This window comes from Oncorhynchus nerka, linkage group LG14, assembly GCF_034236695.1.
Source record: "Oncorhynchus nerka isolate Pitt River linkage group LG14, Oner_Uvic_2.0, whole genome shotgun sequence".
NCBI classification, from domain to species: domain Eukaryota; kingdom Metazoa; phylum Chordata; class Actinopteri; order Salmoniformes; family Salmonidae; genus Oncorhynchus; species Oncorhynchus nerka.
The window spans coordinates 69,743,324-69,763,356 of NC_088409.1; the positions used below are offsets into that span (position 1 = coordinate 69,743,324).

General features: G+C 42.5%; 1 protein-coding gene across 3 annotated transcripts in view; it reads left to right on the top strand.

Annotated features, from left to right (window-relative positions):
• The window catches only part of LOC115141777 (lissencephaly-1 homolog A), a 91,070-nt gene that overhangs the window by 47,786 nt on the left and 23,251 nt on the right, over positions 1-20,033 (top strand). For all 3 annotated transcript variants that reach the window (XM_029680965.2, XM_029680964.2, XM_029680967.2), the window contains exons 3-5: positions 15,791-15,875; positions 18,169-18,243; positions 18,755-18,961. In XM_029680965.2, coding sequence (XP_029536825.1) covers positions 15,791-15,875; positions 18,169-18,243; positions 18,755-18,961 — 367 coding nt within the window. The remainder of the gene's footprint in view (positions 1-15,790; positions 15,876-18,168; positions 18,244-18,754; positions 18,962-20,033) is intronic.

The window sequence follows — 20,033 nt, forward strand, 5'->3', positions numbered from 1 at the left end:
GCTTTACCAGAACGGCATTTACATCGAAAAGCACAGGAAAAACTGATCACTGAAAATGGGAAAATATATCCATGCGCTACTTGAACCCATTGATAAAGGTGAACCACAATTAATTGACTGAGGTTGCAGTACCTACAGCTTCCACACGGTGTCTAGAGTCTTGTCATTTCCCTTCGAGTTTTTTCTTGGTCAAACACATGCAGGGCACCGTATCTCCTCAGGTCTAGGACCGGATATTTTCGTTGAGTTTCTAGCCGGACATTTTTCCAGACGGACAGCTAATGATCTTTACATCGCCTCCTGATGAATTTTATCGCTTATTAACGTTTACTAATACCTAAAGTTGCATAACAAACGTATTTCAAAGTGTTTTGTGAAAGTTTATCGTCGACTTTTTGAATTTTAAAAAATGACGTTACGTTTTGAAACTGTTTTTTTAGTTTATCACACAGTCTACATATAACGATATCTAGGCTTTATATGGACCGATTTAATCGAAATAAAGACCCAAATAGTGTTTATGGGACATCTAGGAGTGCCAACAAAGATGGTGAAAGGTAATGAATGTTTTCTATTTTATTGTGCGGTTTGTGTAACGCCGAAATGCTAATTATTTTGTTTACGTCCCCTGCGTGGCTTTTGTGTTGTAGTGTATTGGTGCATGCTATCAGATAATAGCTTCTCATGCTTTCGCCGAAAAGCATTTTAAAAATCTGACTTGTTGCCTGGATTCACAACGAGTGTAGCTTTAATTCGATACCCTGCATGTGTATTTTAATGAACGTTTGAGTTTTAACTAATACTATTAGCATTTAGCGTAGCGCATTTGCATTTCCAGAGCTCTAGTTGGGACGCAAGCGTCTCAGGTAGAAGCAAGAGGTTAAACAAAAGCATGGTATTTGTTCTCTGTAATAGCTATTTTAAATTGGAAAACGTAGTTTGATTAATGTTTAATGTTACAACGTATTTTTAGTTGTCACTCTGAAATCTCCCCTGATGTTGATTCCTGTACAGGGATCGCAGCCATAACAGGTTTTAAGCAATGATGGACTGTCATGTATCTTTGCTTATTTGAGCTGTTCCTGCCTTAATATGGACTTGGTCTTTTACCAAATAGGGCTATCTTCTGTATACCACCCCTACCTTGTCACATCACAACTGATTGGCCCAAACTCATTAAAGAAAGAAATTCCACAAATGAACCTGCACAAAGGCACACCTGTTAATTGAAATGCATTCTGGATGGATTTATTCTGTATGAAAGAATGCCAAGCTTTTGTAAAAGCTGTCATCAAGGCAAAGGGTGGCTACTTCGAAGAACCTAAAATATATTTGAAGAGTTGAACACTTTTGGTTACTACATGATTCCATGTGTGTCATTTCATAATTGATGTCTTCACTATTACTCTACAATGTAGAAAATAGTCAAAATAAAGAGAAACCCTGGAATGAGTAGGTGTCAACTTTTGACTGGTTATATATTTATTAGCCAATTAATCTACAACCCCATTTCAAAAAAAGGTTGAATTAATTTCAGAGGGTAAATTGATAAAGGTTTTATGCCCTTCCATACTTTTAACCCTTTGACGCGTACGGCTGGCCAAAATATTATATTACGGTATTTAATTTTTTTTTTTTTTTAAGAAATGCACAGTATCTGTAGTTATTTAATAATAAAAGGTTCTACATTTGCTTTGAGGAGTGAGTGATCAAGAGTGGCAACACATACGTTAAGTTTTTTCAATGAGTCTTTTTCCATTCTGATTGTTCTATACTGTTCAATTAAACTTCAACCAAAACCAATTTCAGCACATTTCTGCATTTCCTGCACTCAATTGCAGTGGTGGAAAAAGTACCCAAATGTCATACTTGAGTAAAAGTAATTTTCTATTGAACGACTGATTGATCATTTAGAAAAACCTTTTGCAATTATGTTAGCACAGCTAAAAACTGTTCTGATTTAAATAAGCACTCAAACTGGCCTTTTGACTAGTTGAGTATCTGGAGCATCAGCATTTTTGGGTTCGAGTACAGGCTCAAAATGGCGAGAAACAAAGACCTTCTGAAACTCGTCAGTCTATTCTTGTTCTGAGATATGAAGGCTATTCCATGTGAGAAATTGCCAAGAAACTGAAGATCTCGTACAACGCTGTGTACTGCTCCCTTCTCTAACCGGAATAGAAAGAGTGGGAGGCCCCGATGCAAGAGGACAAGTACATTCGTGTCTAGTTTGAGAAACAGACGCCTCAAGTCCTCAGCTGGCATCTTTATTAACTTATGGCTGGGGGCAGTTTTGAGTAGCTTGGATGAATAAACTGCCTGTTACTCAGTCCCAGTTGCTAATATATGCATATTATTAGCATATTTACATAGAAAACACTCAAACTGTTTGAATGATGTCTGTGAGTATAACGGAACTCATGGCAGGCAAAAACCTGAGAAAAAATCCAACCAGGAAGTGGATAATCTGAGGTCGGTCATTTTTTTAAATCATTCCCTTTTGAAGATACAGTGGGATTTTGGTTGTTGCACTTCCTAAGGATTCCACTAGATGTCAAGTCTTTAGAACCTTGTTTGATGCTTCTACTGTGAAGGGGGGCCAAATGAGTGGGGATTGAGTCAGAGGTCTGGCAGAATGCCTTGAGCTCGTGACGCTCGTTCACATGAGTTAGCTCGCATTCCATTGCATTTCTACAGACCAAGGAATTCTCCGGTTGGAACATTATTGAACATTTGTTAAAAACATCCTAAAGATTGATTCTATAATACGTTTGACATGTTTCTACGAACTGTAACGGAACTTTTTGACTCTTCGTCTGCTCCTAGTGAACACCCTTCGTGAGTTAGAGCGTTTGGTAAACAAATCCAAACAAAAGGAGCTATTTGGACATAAATGATGGACATTATTGAACAAAACAAACATTTATTGTGGAACTGGGAGTGCATTCTGATGAAGATCATCAAAGGTAAGTGAATATTTATAATGTTATTTCTGACTTCTGTTGACTGCACAATACATGGCAGATCTTTTGGGCTCTGAGCGCCGTACTCAGATTATTGCATGGTTTGCTTTTTCCGTAAAGCTTTTTTGAAATCTGACACAGCGGTTCCATTAAGGAGAAGTGTATCTAAAGTTCCATGTATACCACTTGTATTTTCATCAACATTTATGAGTATTTCTGTAAATTGAGGTGGCTCTCTGCAAAACCAGATGTTTTTGGGCTACTTTACATAACGCCCCAATGTATACTGAGATTTTCTTATATAAATATGCACTTTATCGAACAAAACATATGTATTGTGTAACATGAAGTCCTATGAGTGTCATCTGAAGATCATCAAAGGTTAGTGATTAATTATATTTCTGATTTTTGCGACTTCTCTTTGGCTGGAAAAATGCCTGTTTTTCTGTGACTTGGCTCTGACCTAACATAATCGTTTGGTGCTTTTGCCGTAAAGCCTTTTTGAAATCGGACACTGGTGGGATTAACAAGAAGTGTATCTTTAAAATGGTGTGAACTACTTATGTTTGAGGAATTTTAATTATGGGATTTCTGTTTTGAATTTGGCACCCTGCACTTTCACTGGCTGTAGTACCTGCAAAACACCAGTCTCTACGTCAACAGTGAAGAGGCGACTCAGGGATGCTGGCCTTTTTGGCAGAGTTCCTCTGTCAGGTGTCTGTTCTTTTGCCCATATTAATCTTTTATTTTTATTGGTCAGTCTGAGATGTCGCTTTGTCTTTGCAACTCTGCCTAGAAGGCCTGCATCCCGGAGTTGCCTCTTCACTGTTGACGTTGAGACTGGTAAATTGAAGAGGTTCTAGGGTGGCAGGTAAGGTGGTGATATGATCCTTGACTAGTCTCTGAAAGCGCTTCATGATGACAGAATGAGTGCTACGGGATGATAGTTATTTAGTTCAGATATCTTTTGCTTTTTTGGGAACAAGAATAATGGTGGCCATCTTGAAGCATGTGGGGACAGCAGACTGAGATGGGGATTGACTGAATAAGTCCGTAAACACCAGCTAGATGGTCTGCGCATGCTCTGAGTACTCGGCTAGGGATGCCGTCTGGGCTGGTATTCTTTTTGTAGTCCTTGATTGTCTGTAGGCCCTGCCACATACGTCTGGTGTTTGAGCCGTTGAATTGCGATGCCACTTTGTCTCTATACCGCTAGGCAGGTAGCCTAGTGGTTAGTGTTGGGCCACTAACTGAAAGGTTGCTAGATCGAATCCCCAAGCTGCCCCTGAACAAGACAGTTAGCGTACTGGGGAACAGTGGGTTATCATTGTAAGTAAGAATTTGTACTTAACCTTTCTAGCGCAGGGCTTCCGCTAGCGGAACACCTCGACAACATTCCGCTGAAAAGGCAGTGTGCGAAATTCAAAAGTATTTTTTTACAAATATGTAACTTTCACACATTAACAAGTCCAATACAGCAAATGAAAGATAAACATCTTGTTAATCTACCCATCGTGTCTGATTTCAAAAATGCTTTACAGCGAAAGCACAACATATGATTGTTAGGTCATAGCCAAGTCAAAAGAACAGCCACTTTTCCAGCGAAAGATTGGAGTAAAAAAAAGCAGAAATATAGATAAAATTCATCACTAACCTTTGATCTTCATCATATGACACTCATAGGACATCATGTTACACACTTCTGGTTAGGGAAGGTTTAAATAGTCACATTGTGTACAGCATCTCATATACACTTCATTATAAACTCGCTCACTGAGTCAGCGTATGTCACTGTTATCTGAGGATACTTGGAACTAATCCCAGTCCACGTGATCGACGCAATCTTGAAGCGTGGAATCCAATTGGTCTTACCAGTGTTGGATAGAACGAAGCATGGGTGCTTCCTGTTCTAAACTCAGCAAAAAAAGAAACATCCACTTTTCAGGACCCTGTCTTTCAAAGATGATTAATAAAAATCCAAATAACTAAATCTTCATTGTAAAGGGTTAAACACTGTTTCCCAATCTTGTTTAATGAACCATAAACAATTAATGAACATTCACCTGTGGAACGGTCATTAAAACACTGACCGCTTACAGATGGTAGGCAATTAAGGTCACAGTTATGAAAACTAGGACACTAAAGAGGCCTTTCTACAGACTCTGGAAAAACAGCCCAGGGTCCCTGCTCATCTGTGTGAACATGCCTTAGGCATGCTGCAAGGAGGCATGAGGACTGCAGATGTGGCCAGGGCAATAAATAGCAATGTCTGTACTGTGAGACGCCTAGGCAGCGCTACAGGGAGACTGGACGGACAGGTGATCGTCCTCGCAGTGGCAGACCACGTCTCGGACCTGTTGGATCGGAGGGTGAGGGCCATTCCCCCCAGAAATGTTTGGGAACTTGCAGGTACCTTGGTGGAAGAGTGGGGTAACATCTCACTGTAAGAACTGGCAAATCTGGTGCAGTCCTTGAGGAGGATATGCACTGCAGTACTTAACTTCTTGCGTCGAGCCATCCCGGATCCGGTATCGTGACTACAGCCTCAAGCTCATTACCATAACGCAACGTTAACTATTCATGAAAATCGCAAATGAAATGAATCTATTTGCTCTCAAGCTTAGCCTTTTGTTAACAACACTCATCTCAGATTTTCAAAAATATGCTTCTCTACCATAGCAAACTAGCATTTAGCGTTAGCATTTAGCATTAGCATTTAGCGTTAGCATTAGCAGGCCACATTTTCACAAACCAGCAGAAACATTCAATAAATAATTTACCATTGAAGAACTTCGGATGTTTTCAATGAGGAGACTCTCAGTTAGATAGCAAATGTTCAGTTTTTCCTGAAAGATTTTTTGTGCAGGAGAAATCGGTCCGTTTGGTGCGTCACATTTGGCTACCAAAGAAAACTGAAAATTCAGTTATCCAAACGCCAAACTTTTTTCCAAATTAACTCCATAATATCAACAGAAACATGGTAAACGTAGTTTAGAATCAATCCTCAAGGTGTTTTTCACATATCTCTTCGATGATATATCGGTCCTGGAAGTCTCCTCTCTCCTCTCAATCACATGGAAGAATGGTTGCAGCTGGAGATTGCGCACCAATTTCGACGCAGGACACCGGGCGGACACCTGGTAAATGTAGTCTCTTATGGCCAATCTTCCAATGATATGCCTACAAATACGCCACAATGCTGCAGACATCTTGGATGAACGGCAGAGCGCATAAGCTCGTTCCCAGCATATTCACAGCCATATAAGGAGACGTTAGTAAACACAGCGTCAAAAATCCTGTTCATTTCCTGTTAGAAGTTGCATCTTGGTTTCGCCTGTAGCATTAGTTCTGGGGCACGCACAGATAATATCTTTGCAGTTTTGGAGACGTCAGAGTTTTGTCTTTCCAAGGCTGTCAATTCCATGCATAGTCGAGCATATTTTCGTTACAAAATATTGCGCTTAAAACGGGCACGTCTTTTTATCCAATAATGACATAGCGCACCCATAGATTGAAGAGGTTAACCTGTTGGTGTTAGGGGGCAGTATTTTCATTTTTGGAGAAAAAAAAATCCCGTTTTAAACAGGATATTTTGTCAGGAAAAGATGCTAGAATATGCATAGCTTTCGATAGAGAACACTCTAACATTTCCAAAACGGTAAAGATATAGTATAACAGAACTGATGTTGCAGGCGAAAGCCTGAGAAATCCAATCCGGAAGTGCCCCAGGTTTTGAAAGCGCTGCGTTCCAATGACTCCCTATATGGCTGTGAATGTACCATCAACGAGCTTACGCTTTCTACGTATTCCCCAAGGTGTCTACAGCATTGACGTAGTTTTACGCATTTCTGTTGAAGAATAGCCGTATGGGGGCACATTGCGTAAGTGGTCACATGGTGGCTCCGAGAGAGATTTCTCGCGTAAAGTGCAGAGGTAGCCATTACTCCAATTGGTCCTAGAGAAAAAGGAATTGTCCCCGACGGATATATTATCGAATAGATATTAGAAAAACACATTGAGGATGGATTCTAAACAATGTTTGCCATGTTTCTGTCGATATTATGGCGCTAATTTGGGGGGAAAAATTGGCGTTGTGGTGACCGCAATTTCCGGGCGATTTCTCAGCCAAACGTGAAGAACAAACGGAGCTGTTTCGCCTACAAAAATAATATTTTTGGGAAAAAATGAACTTTTGCTATCTACCTGGGAGTCTCGTGAGTGAAAACATCCGAAGTTCATCAAAGGTAAACGATTTAATTTGATTGCTTTTCTGATTTCCGTGACAAGGTTGCTTGCTGCTAGCAAGGCATAATACTATGCTAGGCTATTATAAACCTACACAAATGCTTGTCTAGCGTTGGCTGTAAAGCATATTTTGAAAATCTGAGATGACAGTGTGATTAACCTCATAGTCCGACCAAACCCGTATGCGGTAGCGTAACTACAGCCTCAAGCTCATTAGCATAACGCAACGTTAGCGATTTCTAAAAATCGCAAATGAAATGAAATAAATATGCCTGTTCTCAAGCTTATCCTTTTCTTAACAATCCTGTCGTCTCAGATTTTCAAAATATGCTTTAGAACCAGAGAAAATCACTAATTTGTGTAAGAGTGGTGATAGCTAGCTTAGCATTAGCGTTAGCATTTAGCACGCAACATATTCACAAAAACCAGCCAAGGAATCAAATAAAAATAATTTACCTTTGAAGAACTTCAGATGTTTCAATGAGGAGACTCTCAGTTACATAGCAGATGTCCAGTTTTTCCTGAAAGATTCTTGTGTAGGACACATCGTTACCTTTTGTTACTATGCATATGGCTACCGAAACTAACCGAAAATTCAGTCACCTACATGTCGAACTTTTTCCGAATTAACTCCATAATATCGACTGAAACATGGAAAACGTTGTTTGAATCAATCCTGAAGGTGGTTTGTCATATTTCTCTCCATTGAAAGCACCGTCCTTGTAGCCTGGTTTGTTCTGAGATTTGAATGGAAAAATACCGGGACCTGACTTTTGCGCACCGATTGCCACGCAGACACCAAGCGGGACACCTGGTAAATGTAGTCCCTTATGGTCAATCTTCCAATGATATCCCTACAAATACATCACAATGCTGCAAAGACCTTGGGGAAACAAGAGAAAGAGTCCGTTCATTCCTGTCGCATTCACAGCCATATAAGGCGATCATGGAAAACGTAGCCTCAGAAATCCTGTGCATTTCCTGGTCGGTCATACATCTTGGTTTTGCCCGAAGCATTTGTTCTAAGGGACTCACAGTGAAAATCTTTGCATTTCTGGAAACGTAAGACTGTCTTCTTTCCAAAACTATCAATTCCAAGCATATTCGAGCATCTTTTCGTGACAAAATATTGCGCTTAAAACGGGCACGTCTTTTTATCCAAAAATGAAATACTGCCCCTAGAGTCTTAACAGGTTAACAAAAGGCTAAGCTGTGTTCCAATATATTTCACTTGTGAGTATGAGTATGTTTACAATCCCAGATATCTCTTTGGAAATCAACTCTTGCCCTTATTTCGTCGACTTTAACTAGGGACTGTACGTTAGCGAGTAATTTACTCTGAAGCGCTACGTGGTGTGCGTGCATCCGAAGCCTCACTAGGAGCTACAGACGTTTTCATGAGAAGACCCATTTTTGGGATGTCTCATGGTCTGACAAACACCGCTCTAGCTCTGCCACCTTTCACCGCAGATGCCGAAGAGCAATATCGGTGGATTGAGAAACATCTCTCTAGCTGAAATAAACAAATTTGTATTTTTTTATGTTAGATTTCCAGTGACGCTACCGTTGTAGGCCAAGGGTTAATTGCTAGATGTCTGCAGGTAAGAAGACTGTTAATTGCTGCTGTCTAATGACATAGAAATGGGGTCAGTCTCATGGTACGCTATTCCCTACATAGTGCACTGCATTAGGCCAGAGCTCCCTATTCCCCATACCAGAGCCCTATGAGACACTGGTCAAAAGTAGTACGCTAATAGGGAATAGGGAGCTATTTTGGATGCAAGTCTGCAGTAGCCCAACTCCACCTATCAGATGCATTGAACTGGACAGAATTCATGACTGACTTGTCTTTTTCATGGACATTTATGGTTGCCCAGGGATACAACTGTAATGACCCAATCCTTTTATATAATTGGTTCAAACTCCTGAATGTTAGAGGCAACAAGGCCTTTCCTACACACTCAGAGAACTGTTGAGTACAGTACATACAAGGATCATGGTTAGAGAGGGGGAGAGAATATGGGCACATGCTCCACACAATCCTTTGTTATAGAAATGTCTTAAAATCTTCCCGCTCCCTTGGTTTTCTCTTTCCCTCCCCCTCTGTGGGCAGAGTAACTCCTGTGCCTTACAATAATGCTGCTCTTCCATGGCTTCCACATGGTTGATCATGGCTTTGTGATCTTAACCGCTCTACTAAGCCATGTATCCCTCCAACTCAGAGCAGGCAAGCACCGGACACTATGGGCTGTAAAGAGTCCCATTCTTTGCCCAAGGACAGCGATGGCAAAGTAATAAAGAAACCCACCACTTCTTCTTGCGAGCGCTCTCACATTGCTTTTATTCTATTGTCTATTTATTGAATGTTTATCTCTCTTTCTGTAATGTCTTTCTCTGCCTGCCAGTCAGTGGCCTTGTCTTTTTATAACTGTACTGAGCCTGGTCCTCCACCCTGTTTGTTTCTACTGGGGTTATCATTTCACAGGCCAGAGAGAGAAGCACTGTAACACTGAGCCAGAACAAGCTCAGGTTGTGATATCATGCTCTATATATACAGCAGCAGGCAGCGCAGGGCAACTCATAAAACATTGAGCCTATTCAGAGTTGAGGTCTACCACAGAGGCCTTAATACGCCAATACTACACTTGGGTTCAAATAATACCATGTTATCTTTCAAATACTTTAGCTGCACGTCATTGAGCTTGCCTGGTGCAATGGAATAGTCCTAAAAGTGCAAATTCCACACAATTGGTAATCCAGGCAGTCAAGAAAACAAATACTAGCTACCTTTTTTAAAACCAGGTCTGCAGGGTATACCTACACACACAACCAGCATATACGATCAAAGACTTGACCTACATACAAATGGATATAAAATTCTAAAGGGAATAGAATTTTATATGAGACACGGTTCCTCAGAGTTCAGACATTGCTTAAAACATTTAATGATACAGGCTAGTGTTGAAATATTCAGCAGGTCTATACATCTTGTCTACGGCTGTGATGTCAAGTCTACTCGAGAAACCTTGTTAGAGAGATGGTGTCCTGGCTGGCGAAGCAGAAAAGCTGGTTTTATAGCCTGGATTGATTGACCAGTAAGAAGATGGCTAAGTAGCCCATGGCTTGGTAATGATTGGCACAATCAAGACTGGGTGAGTGTATACTGAAATGTGTGTATGTCTTTGACTCTATGGGCTGTTGTAGGGTGTAAGACTAGGCAGTATGTAACAAGTTTCTCTGTTTTGGAAGGCTAATTTAGGATCCGGTCCCCCCCTGTCCATGTAATATTATTCATTATGATCTAAAAGACAAAACTGATTCTATATCAGCAATCCTACTCTGAGATGCTTGATACATGCAGCACCAGGTCTGTCGCGCTTTGCCTTGCTTCTAAATTAATTTCATAGTGAATTTAGGGGCGGCAGGTAGCCTAGTGGGTAGAGCATTGGGCCATAACTGAAAGGTTGCTAGATCGAATCGCCGAGCTGACAAGGTAAAAATCTGTTCTGCCCTGAACAAGGCAGTTAATCCACTGTACCTAGGCCGTCATTGTAAATAAGAATTTGTTCTTTACTGACTTGTCTAGTTAGTTCAAGGTTAAATAAAATTAAATAAATAGTGCAGTGTGAAAGCTGTGCAGCAGCGTGGCTGCTCTGGGGCGGGGCTCTTGAAGCAGGCGTGTGTGTGGTGCGGAGCTAGATCAACAGGACGTGATGTGATCAACAAGCTGGCTGGCTGGCAACAGGCTTGCGCTCTATGTGCTAATGCAGCATCTCCTTGCTCTGTTTGTTGTATATTCTTCATGGAACCGCTCTCACTGTCCTGTCTCTGCCATTTTGAATAGCAGCATTTCACCCTCTGCTGCATTCAGCCTATGTTTAGGGTTGTTATACGTTTTGTCTAATTTGTCTACGCTCCCATTGGTGCAATAGCTGGTGAAATCCTTGTTAGAGGAGTTTCTCATGATCATGTAATTTTTTTTATTTTAAAAAAATAAAAGGGTGGGGTTGGGTATTGGCTGTCTAAGTAAGCAGCATGATGTAATCTATTTGCCAACCACTGTTTTTAGACGGATAGTTGATATATGTGACATCAGTGTGTGGGTGTTGAATTGGTAAACAGTTTGTAGATACAGCATGTACTCTGAGCGAGGATGTGTTTTGTTACCTCTGGCCATGGCCCGCTCACTGATACCAACCAACCACACACTGTTTCCTCTCACTGTGGGTTGGTAGCCATGGAGACGAGCGTGCTTGCGATCTGTTAGTCCTCTTCCCATTTCTCTCTCCACCCTCTCCCTTTTCTTTTTCCCTCTGTTTACTCTTCCTCCTTTCTCTCCCTCTTTTGCCCCCTCACTCTTGTCTGTTCTTGCCGCATAGTGAATTTGGTATGTTTTTTAATATAATCCCCCCCAGAGGTCGAGCCAGGGTGAGGAGGGAAAAGCTTGGATCTCAACAGTCCGACACTGCAGTACTTCAGCATCTTGATTTTTGACTGATGCCGATACAAGAATGCTTTTGTCCTTCCCAGTCTCTGTTGCTCTTATTGATACATCTTGTTCCTAGCTGTGGTAGAATAATGAATTGGCCCCCATCTTCCCTTGTATGGAGGATGGGGTCAGATATTTCACCGGATGTAAAAATGTGAAGCATCCGCTTGGCGTTTCCGCTCACTACCAAATATGGTAGTGAGAGGAAGCCCATTGGCCAGGAGAAGATGGAACGAGATGCATTTTGGTTGATCTGTAAATGTTCTTACAGATGAAACATTTTGATCTCAATACAGTTTTCTGTTCCCAAAACTAGAATCCAGAGTGGACTTTAAAAAAAATTAAAAAATAAGGCTTGTTTAAAGGAGTGCCATGGCGAATTATTGCACATGGGCACTTCAGAGTAGGTGTTCCATAATGAAAATATGCAAATTAATGTTAGAACGTGCCAATAGCATTTCGCTAGCTCGTGCTTGGCTCTGCTCACCTTGCTTGCTCTGCCCACTATCACTAATTTGTTCCCATTTGAACTGACAGGCTGTGATCAATCGTGGCTTAGTTTTACCAATCCTTGGTGGTACTGTAAGGGTTTAATGAATCTGAAATGAGAAATTGGGTGATGTCTATCTCTCGCTTGGCTCTGGAAACCCTTGTGCAGGGTTTTGTGCTTTTCTGGAGGACAGAACAGGCTGTAGCTGGTTTGGGTTGTTCTTTTAATATATCTGTGTACATGACACCAAGGATCTTTTTGTTTTGCCCGTCTCAGCTGAGAGGCCCACAGTGTACCATTGTCTGCTGCGGCAAGCAGCCCCAGAGTAAGACTGACTGTTCTGTTGCAGCCCAGGATAACACTAGTACATACGCACAACCAATATGCTTCAGGGGTTTCTGTCTCCGTCTGCTGGGCCTGGGTGGAGCTAGGGAAACACGGTACACACAGGCACAACACACACCCTTTTAACTCTTTTACACAACACACTAACCACCTCACCAGACCTGCAGCAGGCTGTCACATGAGCGATAACCTCCTGCTGACCTTCAGTTGTAATCACACTGCTATTGTCATCTGGGAGTAGGCAGGGATACAGGAGGGGTGGAAGGGGAATAGGAGGAGGGGGGCGGCAGGGTGGTACATGGGGTGCAGTCAGGCTGAAAGGCCAGCTACATGCTGTCCTGACAGACTGTCAAACACACACACACACCACTTTAAAGCCAGCCAGCCTCCGTGTGTCTGCCAAGCCCAACATCTTTTTTATTATTATTTTTTGGTCAATTTTCTCACTCAGGTGAATAGCCTTGCCCAATGCCCCCACACACATCCAGACCATACAACGCTGTGAGTAAGCCCTCCTTGAACTTTGACACCTATTATCGATCTATCGAACTTTACTACTTAAACTCAACATCTGTTCTCACTGTAAATTCATTCTGTTCAGACCAGGGTTTCCGTTAGCCAGTAATAGCTGGCATTTATCGGTTAATTGTCAGAGAAGAAGAAAAGAGAAAATCCCATTGCAAAATAATGCTTTTTTAGGCAATTCATTCATTAGGCTATTCACCAGTTGCGGTAAATACATTTGACTGGCCATGCTTATGTCTAAGTTACTTTGTATAATTTAATGGAATTAAATTGCCGTGTGTACAGTATATTTGTTTTAATCACATGCGTAGAGCGTACAGATACAGAGCCTTTGAATGGACAATCTGTCAGACAGACTGCAGTATCTTTCGCTGCTTTTGAGACAGCTGGGGACTCCGGAAAAATGAGGTCAAATCATGACGTCTGTGATCTTCAGGTCGGAAAGTCAGAGCTCTAGAAAGAGGCCGGAGTTCCCGAGTTGGATGACTGTTCAAAACAATTTTTCCCAGTCGGAGCTATGTTAAAAAAAAAAAAAATTATAATAATCATGTCTCGACTGCATAGAAGTCGGAAGTCTCATATTCCTGTGGTCCCAGTTGTTTTGTAAGAGAGATCAAACGGGAATGGAAGGCAGGCTTCATCAGTGCATCACACCATTTTGCAATGAACTGGAGGCAGTATGCATTTAAAAAAAAATACTTGTGTACAGTGTGTGGACACCCCTTCAATTAGTAGATTCAGCTATTTCAGCCACACCCGTTGCTGACAGGTGTATAAAATCAAGCACACAGCAATGCACTCTCCATAGACAAACATTGGCAGTAGAATGTCCTTATTGAAGAGCTCAGTGACTTTCAACGTGGCACCGTTATAGGATGCCACCTTTCCGACAAGTCAGTTTGTCCATCTTCTGCCATGCGAAAGCTTCCCTTGTCAACTGAAAAAAGGTGTTTATTGTGAAGTTGAAGCGTCTAGGAGCAACAACGGCTTAGCCACGAAGTGGTAGGCCACACAAGCTCACAAAACGGGACTGCCGAGTGCTGAAGTGAGTAGCGCTTAAAAATCGTCTGTCCTCATTTGCAACACTCACTACTGGGTTCCAAACTGCCTCTGGAAGCAACGTCAGCACAAGAACTGTTCGTCGGTAGCTTCATGAAATGGGTTTCCGTGGCCCAGAAGCCTCACAGAAGCCTTAGATCACCATGCGCAATGCAAAGCGTCAGCTGGTGTGGTGTAAAGCTCGTTGTCATTGGAGTAGTGGAAACCCGTTCTCTGGAGTGATTAATGGCGCTTGACTATCTGGTACTCCGACAGACGAATCTGGGTTTGGGGGATGCCAGGATAACGCTACCTGCCCTAATGCATAGTGGAGCTGTTTTTAATGGTTCGGACTAGGTCCCTTAGTCCCAGTGAAGGGAATTCTTAACACTACAGCCTAGTGACATTCTAGACGATTCTGTGCTTCAAACTTTGTGGCATGGGAAAAGCCCATTCCTGTTTCAGCATGACAATGCCCTGTCTACAAAGTGAGGTCCCTACATAAATGGTTTGTCGAGATCAATGTGGAAGAGCTTGACTGATCTGCACAGACCCCAACCTCATTGAACACCTTTGGGATGAATTAGAATGCTGACTGCAAGCTAGGCCTAATCGCCCAACATCAGTGCCCGACCTCACTAGTGCTCTTGTGGCTGAATGGAAGCAAGTCCCCGCAGCAATGTTCCAACATCTAGTGGAAAGGCTGTTATAGCAGCAAACGGGGGACCAACTCCATATTAATGCCCATGATTTTGAATGAGATGTTCGACTAGCAGATGTCCAAATACCTTTGGTAGTGTATATGTAATTATTTGAAACCTGAACGTTTTAATACATATTGAGGCATGTCTTACCTTGCTTCAAAGCAGCCTATTAGAGCTCCCTTTTTACTTCTTCAATGGATATTTTCATATCGGCCACATGAAACCGCTTGCATGTGCCGTGCACTTTGACAACTGTTTTCCCACTAATTGCATTATGAAACAAACCATTTGTGTGTGGCCTTGAGCACGTTGCACCCAATGCATGTCAATAAATTGAAAATGTTGCCGGTCTAATGTCCTGCTCCACATTTCCTTAACGGAAACCCTGGTTCAGACAACCGTTTCAGCTGAATGACTTTAGGCACTGAAATAACCTAGCCCTGGGTGGGTAAATTTAGCCTCAGCCGTGGCTTTAGTTCCAGGTTACACCCACAGGTCAGTTACGTGTGTATTGGCCCAACCCTGAACAGAGGAATAGTCACAGTGAAATGACTGCCTGACTCCTCTCTGTCTGGTTTATCTCCACATCTCATACCGCTAGCTCATCTTTCGCTTGTCTCGTCTAATATAAAGAATTTCATAGAATAGCTGTGTGTGCGCACTATGCAGCTGTTTCTGTGGTGTACAGTAGGCTAGTTTTAATTTTCTCTCTACTCCGTGGGGAGTGATTCCTCCATTATTTGCCCAGAGCAACAAGATCTCATTATCGACAGCAGACATGTGCTATCTGTGCCAAATTGGTCTGTTCGTGTGATTTTTCTATAATGCATGTCAAACAAAAGACCAATGCAATTTACATGTTACTCAGACATGCTTATTTAATGTATTTGTTTTACCTGTAGTCACATCCCTGACTAAATGAAGTCTGTCTCGTCTTCTAATCTCTACTGCTTTTAACAAGTTAACTAATTGCTGTTTTGTCCTATTGCAGAAATCGAGCGATAGCTGATTATCTTCGTTCCAATGGATATGAAGAAGCTTATTCAACTTTCAAGAAGGAGGCAGAATTAGACATGGTGAGAAATAACGGACACATTCCACACACACACATTATCAATCAAGCCTATTTACCCAAACAATAAGGCTATGACTTCCACTTTATTCACCCTTTTAATTGACGCAGACGTGTGACTGAATCGATATGAGCCCGATTAAGGTGCTTTAGAGCCATGATTATAGGTAGTCTCTCACGTGCGACACTGCAGTCAGGGTTGTGGAACAGAAGCTGAAGATAACCTCTCTCCCTGTCTTCCCAGCTGTGCTCTATCAGAGCTAATGTAACTGCAGGTAGTTAGCAGCTAACGCCCCGAATGAAAGAGCCCTTTGAATTTATGCAATGAACAATCTCTCCTCAAACAAGACAAAACAAGGAGCAAAGACGACGTGTGGCAGGTTAACATGTAAATGCTCCCTCTGCCTCTTTCTCCCAGTCTTTGTCATTACCTCTATTTGTATAGCACAGATGGGAGAGGTGTTCAGTCCTTCCTTCTCCCTAGTTAGTGGAAACAGCCTGAATAATATATGATTACTATGGACGGAGAAGCTCTCTGATGCGTCTGACACCACACGCACGCACTTTGGAAGGATTGTGTTAAAAGCCTGCCCTAATGATGCTGGCAATTCCATTAACAGCCTTCCATTGCCTTAATCTAGTCTATTCATTATCTGTTAAATGAGGAGGCTATGCCAATGGAGAATTAAGGCATTTCCCCTAATGCTACATTTACACAGCCTTTGTCTCGAGTTTCTTTTAAGACCTCCTAAAATAATGTAATGCGGTATCTAGGTGAGCAGAGTGGTGTTGAAGATGGCATACTAAACAGCATGCCACACCTTGCGTCTGGCACGGCCCGCACGCACGTGCGCACACATACACCCTGCTGATAGACTGGCAGACCACAGTGATAAGGTGGTGTGTGTGTGTGGGAGCACTGACTGACTTTCTGTAAAGCCATCGGCAGATGGCAGGTCACATTTCTCTCTCCTCCCTCTCTTCACAGGCACAGTGCCACGACTCCTTTCATCCCTCCATCCCCATCACTTCTCCTCCTCCCCCTTATCACTCCAAGCGCTGAGCGAGGCAGCAACTGTTCTCTTGTACACCTCTGCTATTTCTTCCAAGGAGCAGCAGCAGCTCAGCTTCAGTACACACACCTGCCCTCTGTGCCTGCAGCACTACTTCACACATCCACATGTTCTCTCTTCTCCTAAGAGGGGAAAGAAATGGGTTAAATCTACCACAAAGCAACACAATAATTCCCTCACTGAAACTGGCTAGCCTGTTAATCAGATTTTTGTATGGTTTGTTTGATAGCTGAGCTGAAGCTGGTGACCTGGTATAGTACTTTACTGAATCACCAGAGAAGAGGGGTTGTACTACCCCTATCCCAACGCACCAATCTCCCTCTTGGCTCTTTCATCGTCTCCCATTAGTAACACCACATGAAGAGACAATGGAAATACGTATACGTTGAGTTTTTAGAGTTTAATAGCCACGTTAACAGGGTTACAGATGTAATTACAGGGTACAGTGAAATATGACCCTGATCACTGTGACTGGATCTATTTAGCATGCTGTGGAGGCAGAGGCAAGTGTGGGGCTCAGCTGCAGGTGACTTAACTCGACCTGGCCCGTTGGCACCCCCAACTTAAACAAGAGCTGGGGGGCTCTATGTCTCACGTCTCCACACATACCAACCACTTCTTTGTCCTTTTCTGCCATCCCTGAATAAAACATGTAGGCTAGTTTTTAGGCAACATGATAGTCTTGATCTTGGCTAGTACCCGTAACAGGTTTCACTTAAGTTCGCCTTACTCCATACCCTAGCCATTCTGTAAACACGTACCAGTACTCCCTCCTTTGCCCTTTAGAAAAATGGCCTCCACACCCCTGTTGCTAGTTTTTTTCTACAGGTGGAAGCCGCTCTCTGCCAGGCTCCCTGAAGTAAATTTTCCTCCCCAGTGTACGGTTTGTGAGGGCATAAACCCTTGTCTGCAGGAGATTAGCTTGTGTGAGGGGGATTAAGAATGTGTTTGTGTCTCTAAGTATGTCTCCGTGTGTATGTGTTTACAATTAGCCTCAAGGCTGACTATGTTTGGCTGTAGGGATGTAAATCCCATTCCTTATTACTGCGCTCTCGCTCGCGCACACTACTGTTCCCGAAGACTCTGTCTGCAATCTCAGCTGCCCCCGAGGCAGACCCATAGGCCCCACTGATTAGGCCTAAGCTAAGTTCTGTGCTAGATTGTGTTTCTGTGTGCGTGCAGTGTTCTTTTCCAAAAAATATATATATATTTTTTCCCAACCAGAATGAAGAATTGGATAAGAAGTACGCTGGCCTTTTGGAAAAGAAATGGACCTCAGTCATCAGATTACAAAAGAAGGTTTGTTTTGTTTCAGGTGATGCTTTTGTAGCTGGGGATTGTGTCTCCTAGTCTTGACCCATGACTGCGGCGGAACGTCATCTGAGCCGATACTCACTATACACAGCGTATTAAAAAGGTTACACAACAAAGAATTTAATGTGTTAACCTAATGCCCTTAAGATATGAGATCGTTTGATATGGGTGGCTTTGATGTGCTTACTTAGCAGTACACTGAAGCCAGCAGATATTTCCATGTATCATCAGCATTAGCAAGCTTATATTAGACGTTTTTGCTTGCTTTTACAGATTATACACATACTGTATTCCAAAGTGGAGGTTTTCCAAGCGTCTCAAAGTGCACTACGTTGAAAGGGCTAAACTCACCTCATCCACCACGAATATGTATTTCCCACCAGATGAAGCGCGGCAGCAATTTTGTGCCAGAAATGTCTAATTTCCTTCTTTGTTACCGCATATCCTATTGTGACGGTATTACAATGTTGTCTACATATGCCCCCTAACCCCCAAGGTGATGGAGCTGGAGTCAAAGCTGAACGAGGCCAAGGAGGAGATAACCTTGGGTGGGCCCATAGCCCAGAAGCGTGACCCCAAAGAGTGGATACCTCGCCCGCCGGAGAAGTACGCGCTGAGCGGCCATCGTTCCCCCGTCACACGTGTCATCTTCCACCCAGTCTTCAGTGTCATGGTGTCTGCCTCAGAGGACGCCACAATAAAGGTCAGTAGAATATAAGAACCATCATAAACAACAAGTATTTACTCTGTTTAATTGTTTCCCTGGAGAATAACATAGACAATGTACAAACAACGTGATGCACTTAAATGGGATGCAAGCAAACCGCCCCAAACAACTTCCCCAACACTGCTGGCAAGTTATTTTATCCACTTGCATGGGAGTTGACTGTATATGTATAACTGCAACCAATAAGGCCTGGGTTTGAGTCCCTTTTCAGTAAAGGTCAACTGCAGAGCTGTGTACCAACCATTGAACTGTATATCTTTAACCAATTCACGTCCTTGTACAATTTCAAAACGTGCCACTGAACCAATTATATTTGGTGTAAAAGCATGAAATTGGGTGTCAACATATGTTGAGCAAAAATATAAACAGAACAGGTAAAGTGCTGGTCCCATGTTTCATGAGCTGAAATAAAAGATCCCGGAATTGTTCCATGCTCACAAAAAGCTTTTTCTCTCATTCTGTGCACAAATTTGTTAACATCTCTGTTAGTTAGCATTTTCCTTTGCCAAGGTAATCCATCCACCTGATAGGTGTGGCATATGAAGAACCTGATTAAACAGCATGATCATTACACAGATGCACCTTGTGCTGGGGACAATAAAAGGCCACTCTAAAATGTGCAATGTCACAGATGTTTTAAGGGAGTGTGCAATTGGCATGCTGACTGCAACCATGTCCACCAGAGTTTGCCAGATAATGTAATGCTCATTTATATACCATAAGCTGCCTCCAACGTCGATTTTGAGAATTTGGCAGTACGTCCAACCGGCCTCGTGACCGCAAACCACGTTTAACTACTCCAGCACTTCCACATCCTTCTTCTTTACCTGTGCAATAGTCTTAAACCAGCCAACTGGCCAGCTGATGAAGCTGTGGGTTTGCACAACCCAAGAATTTCTGCACAAACTCCCAGAAACTGTCTCGGGAAGCTCATCTGCATGCTTGTCAGGGTTTTGACCTTGACTGCAGTTTGGCGTTGTAACTGACTTCAGTGGGTAAATGCTCACGTTCGATGACCACTGGCACGCTGGAGAAGTGTGCTTTTTAG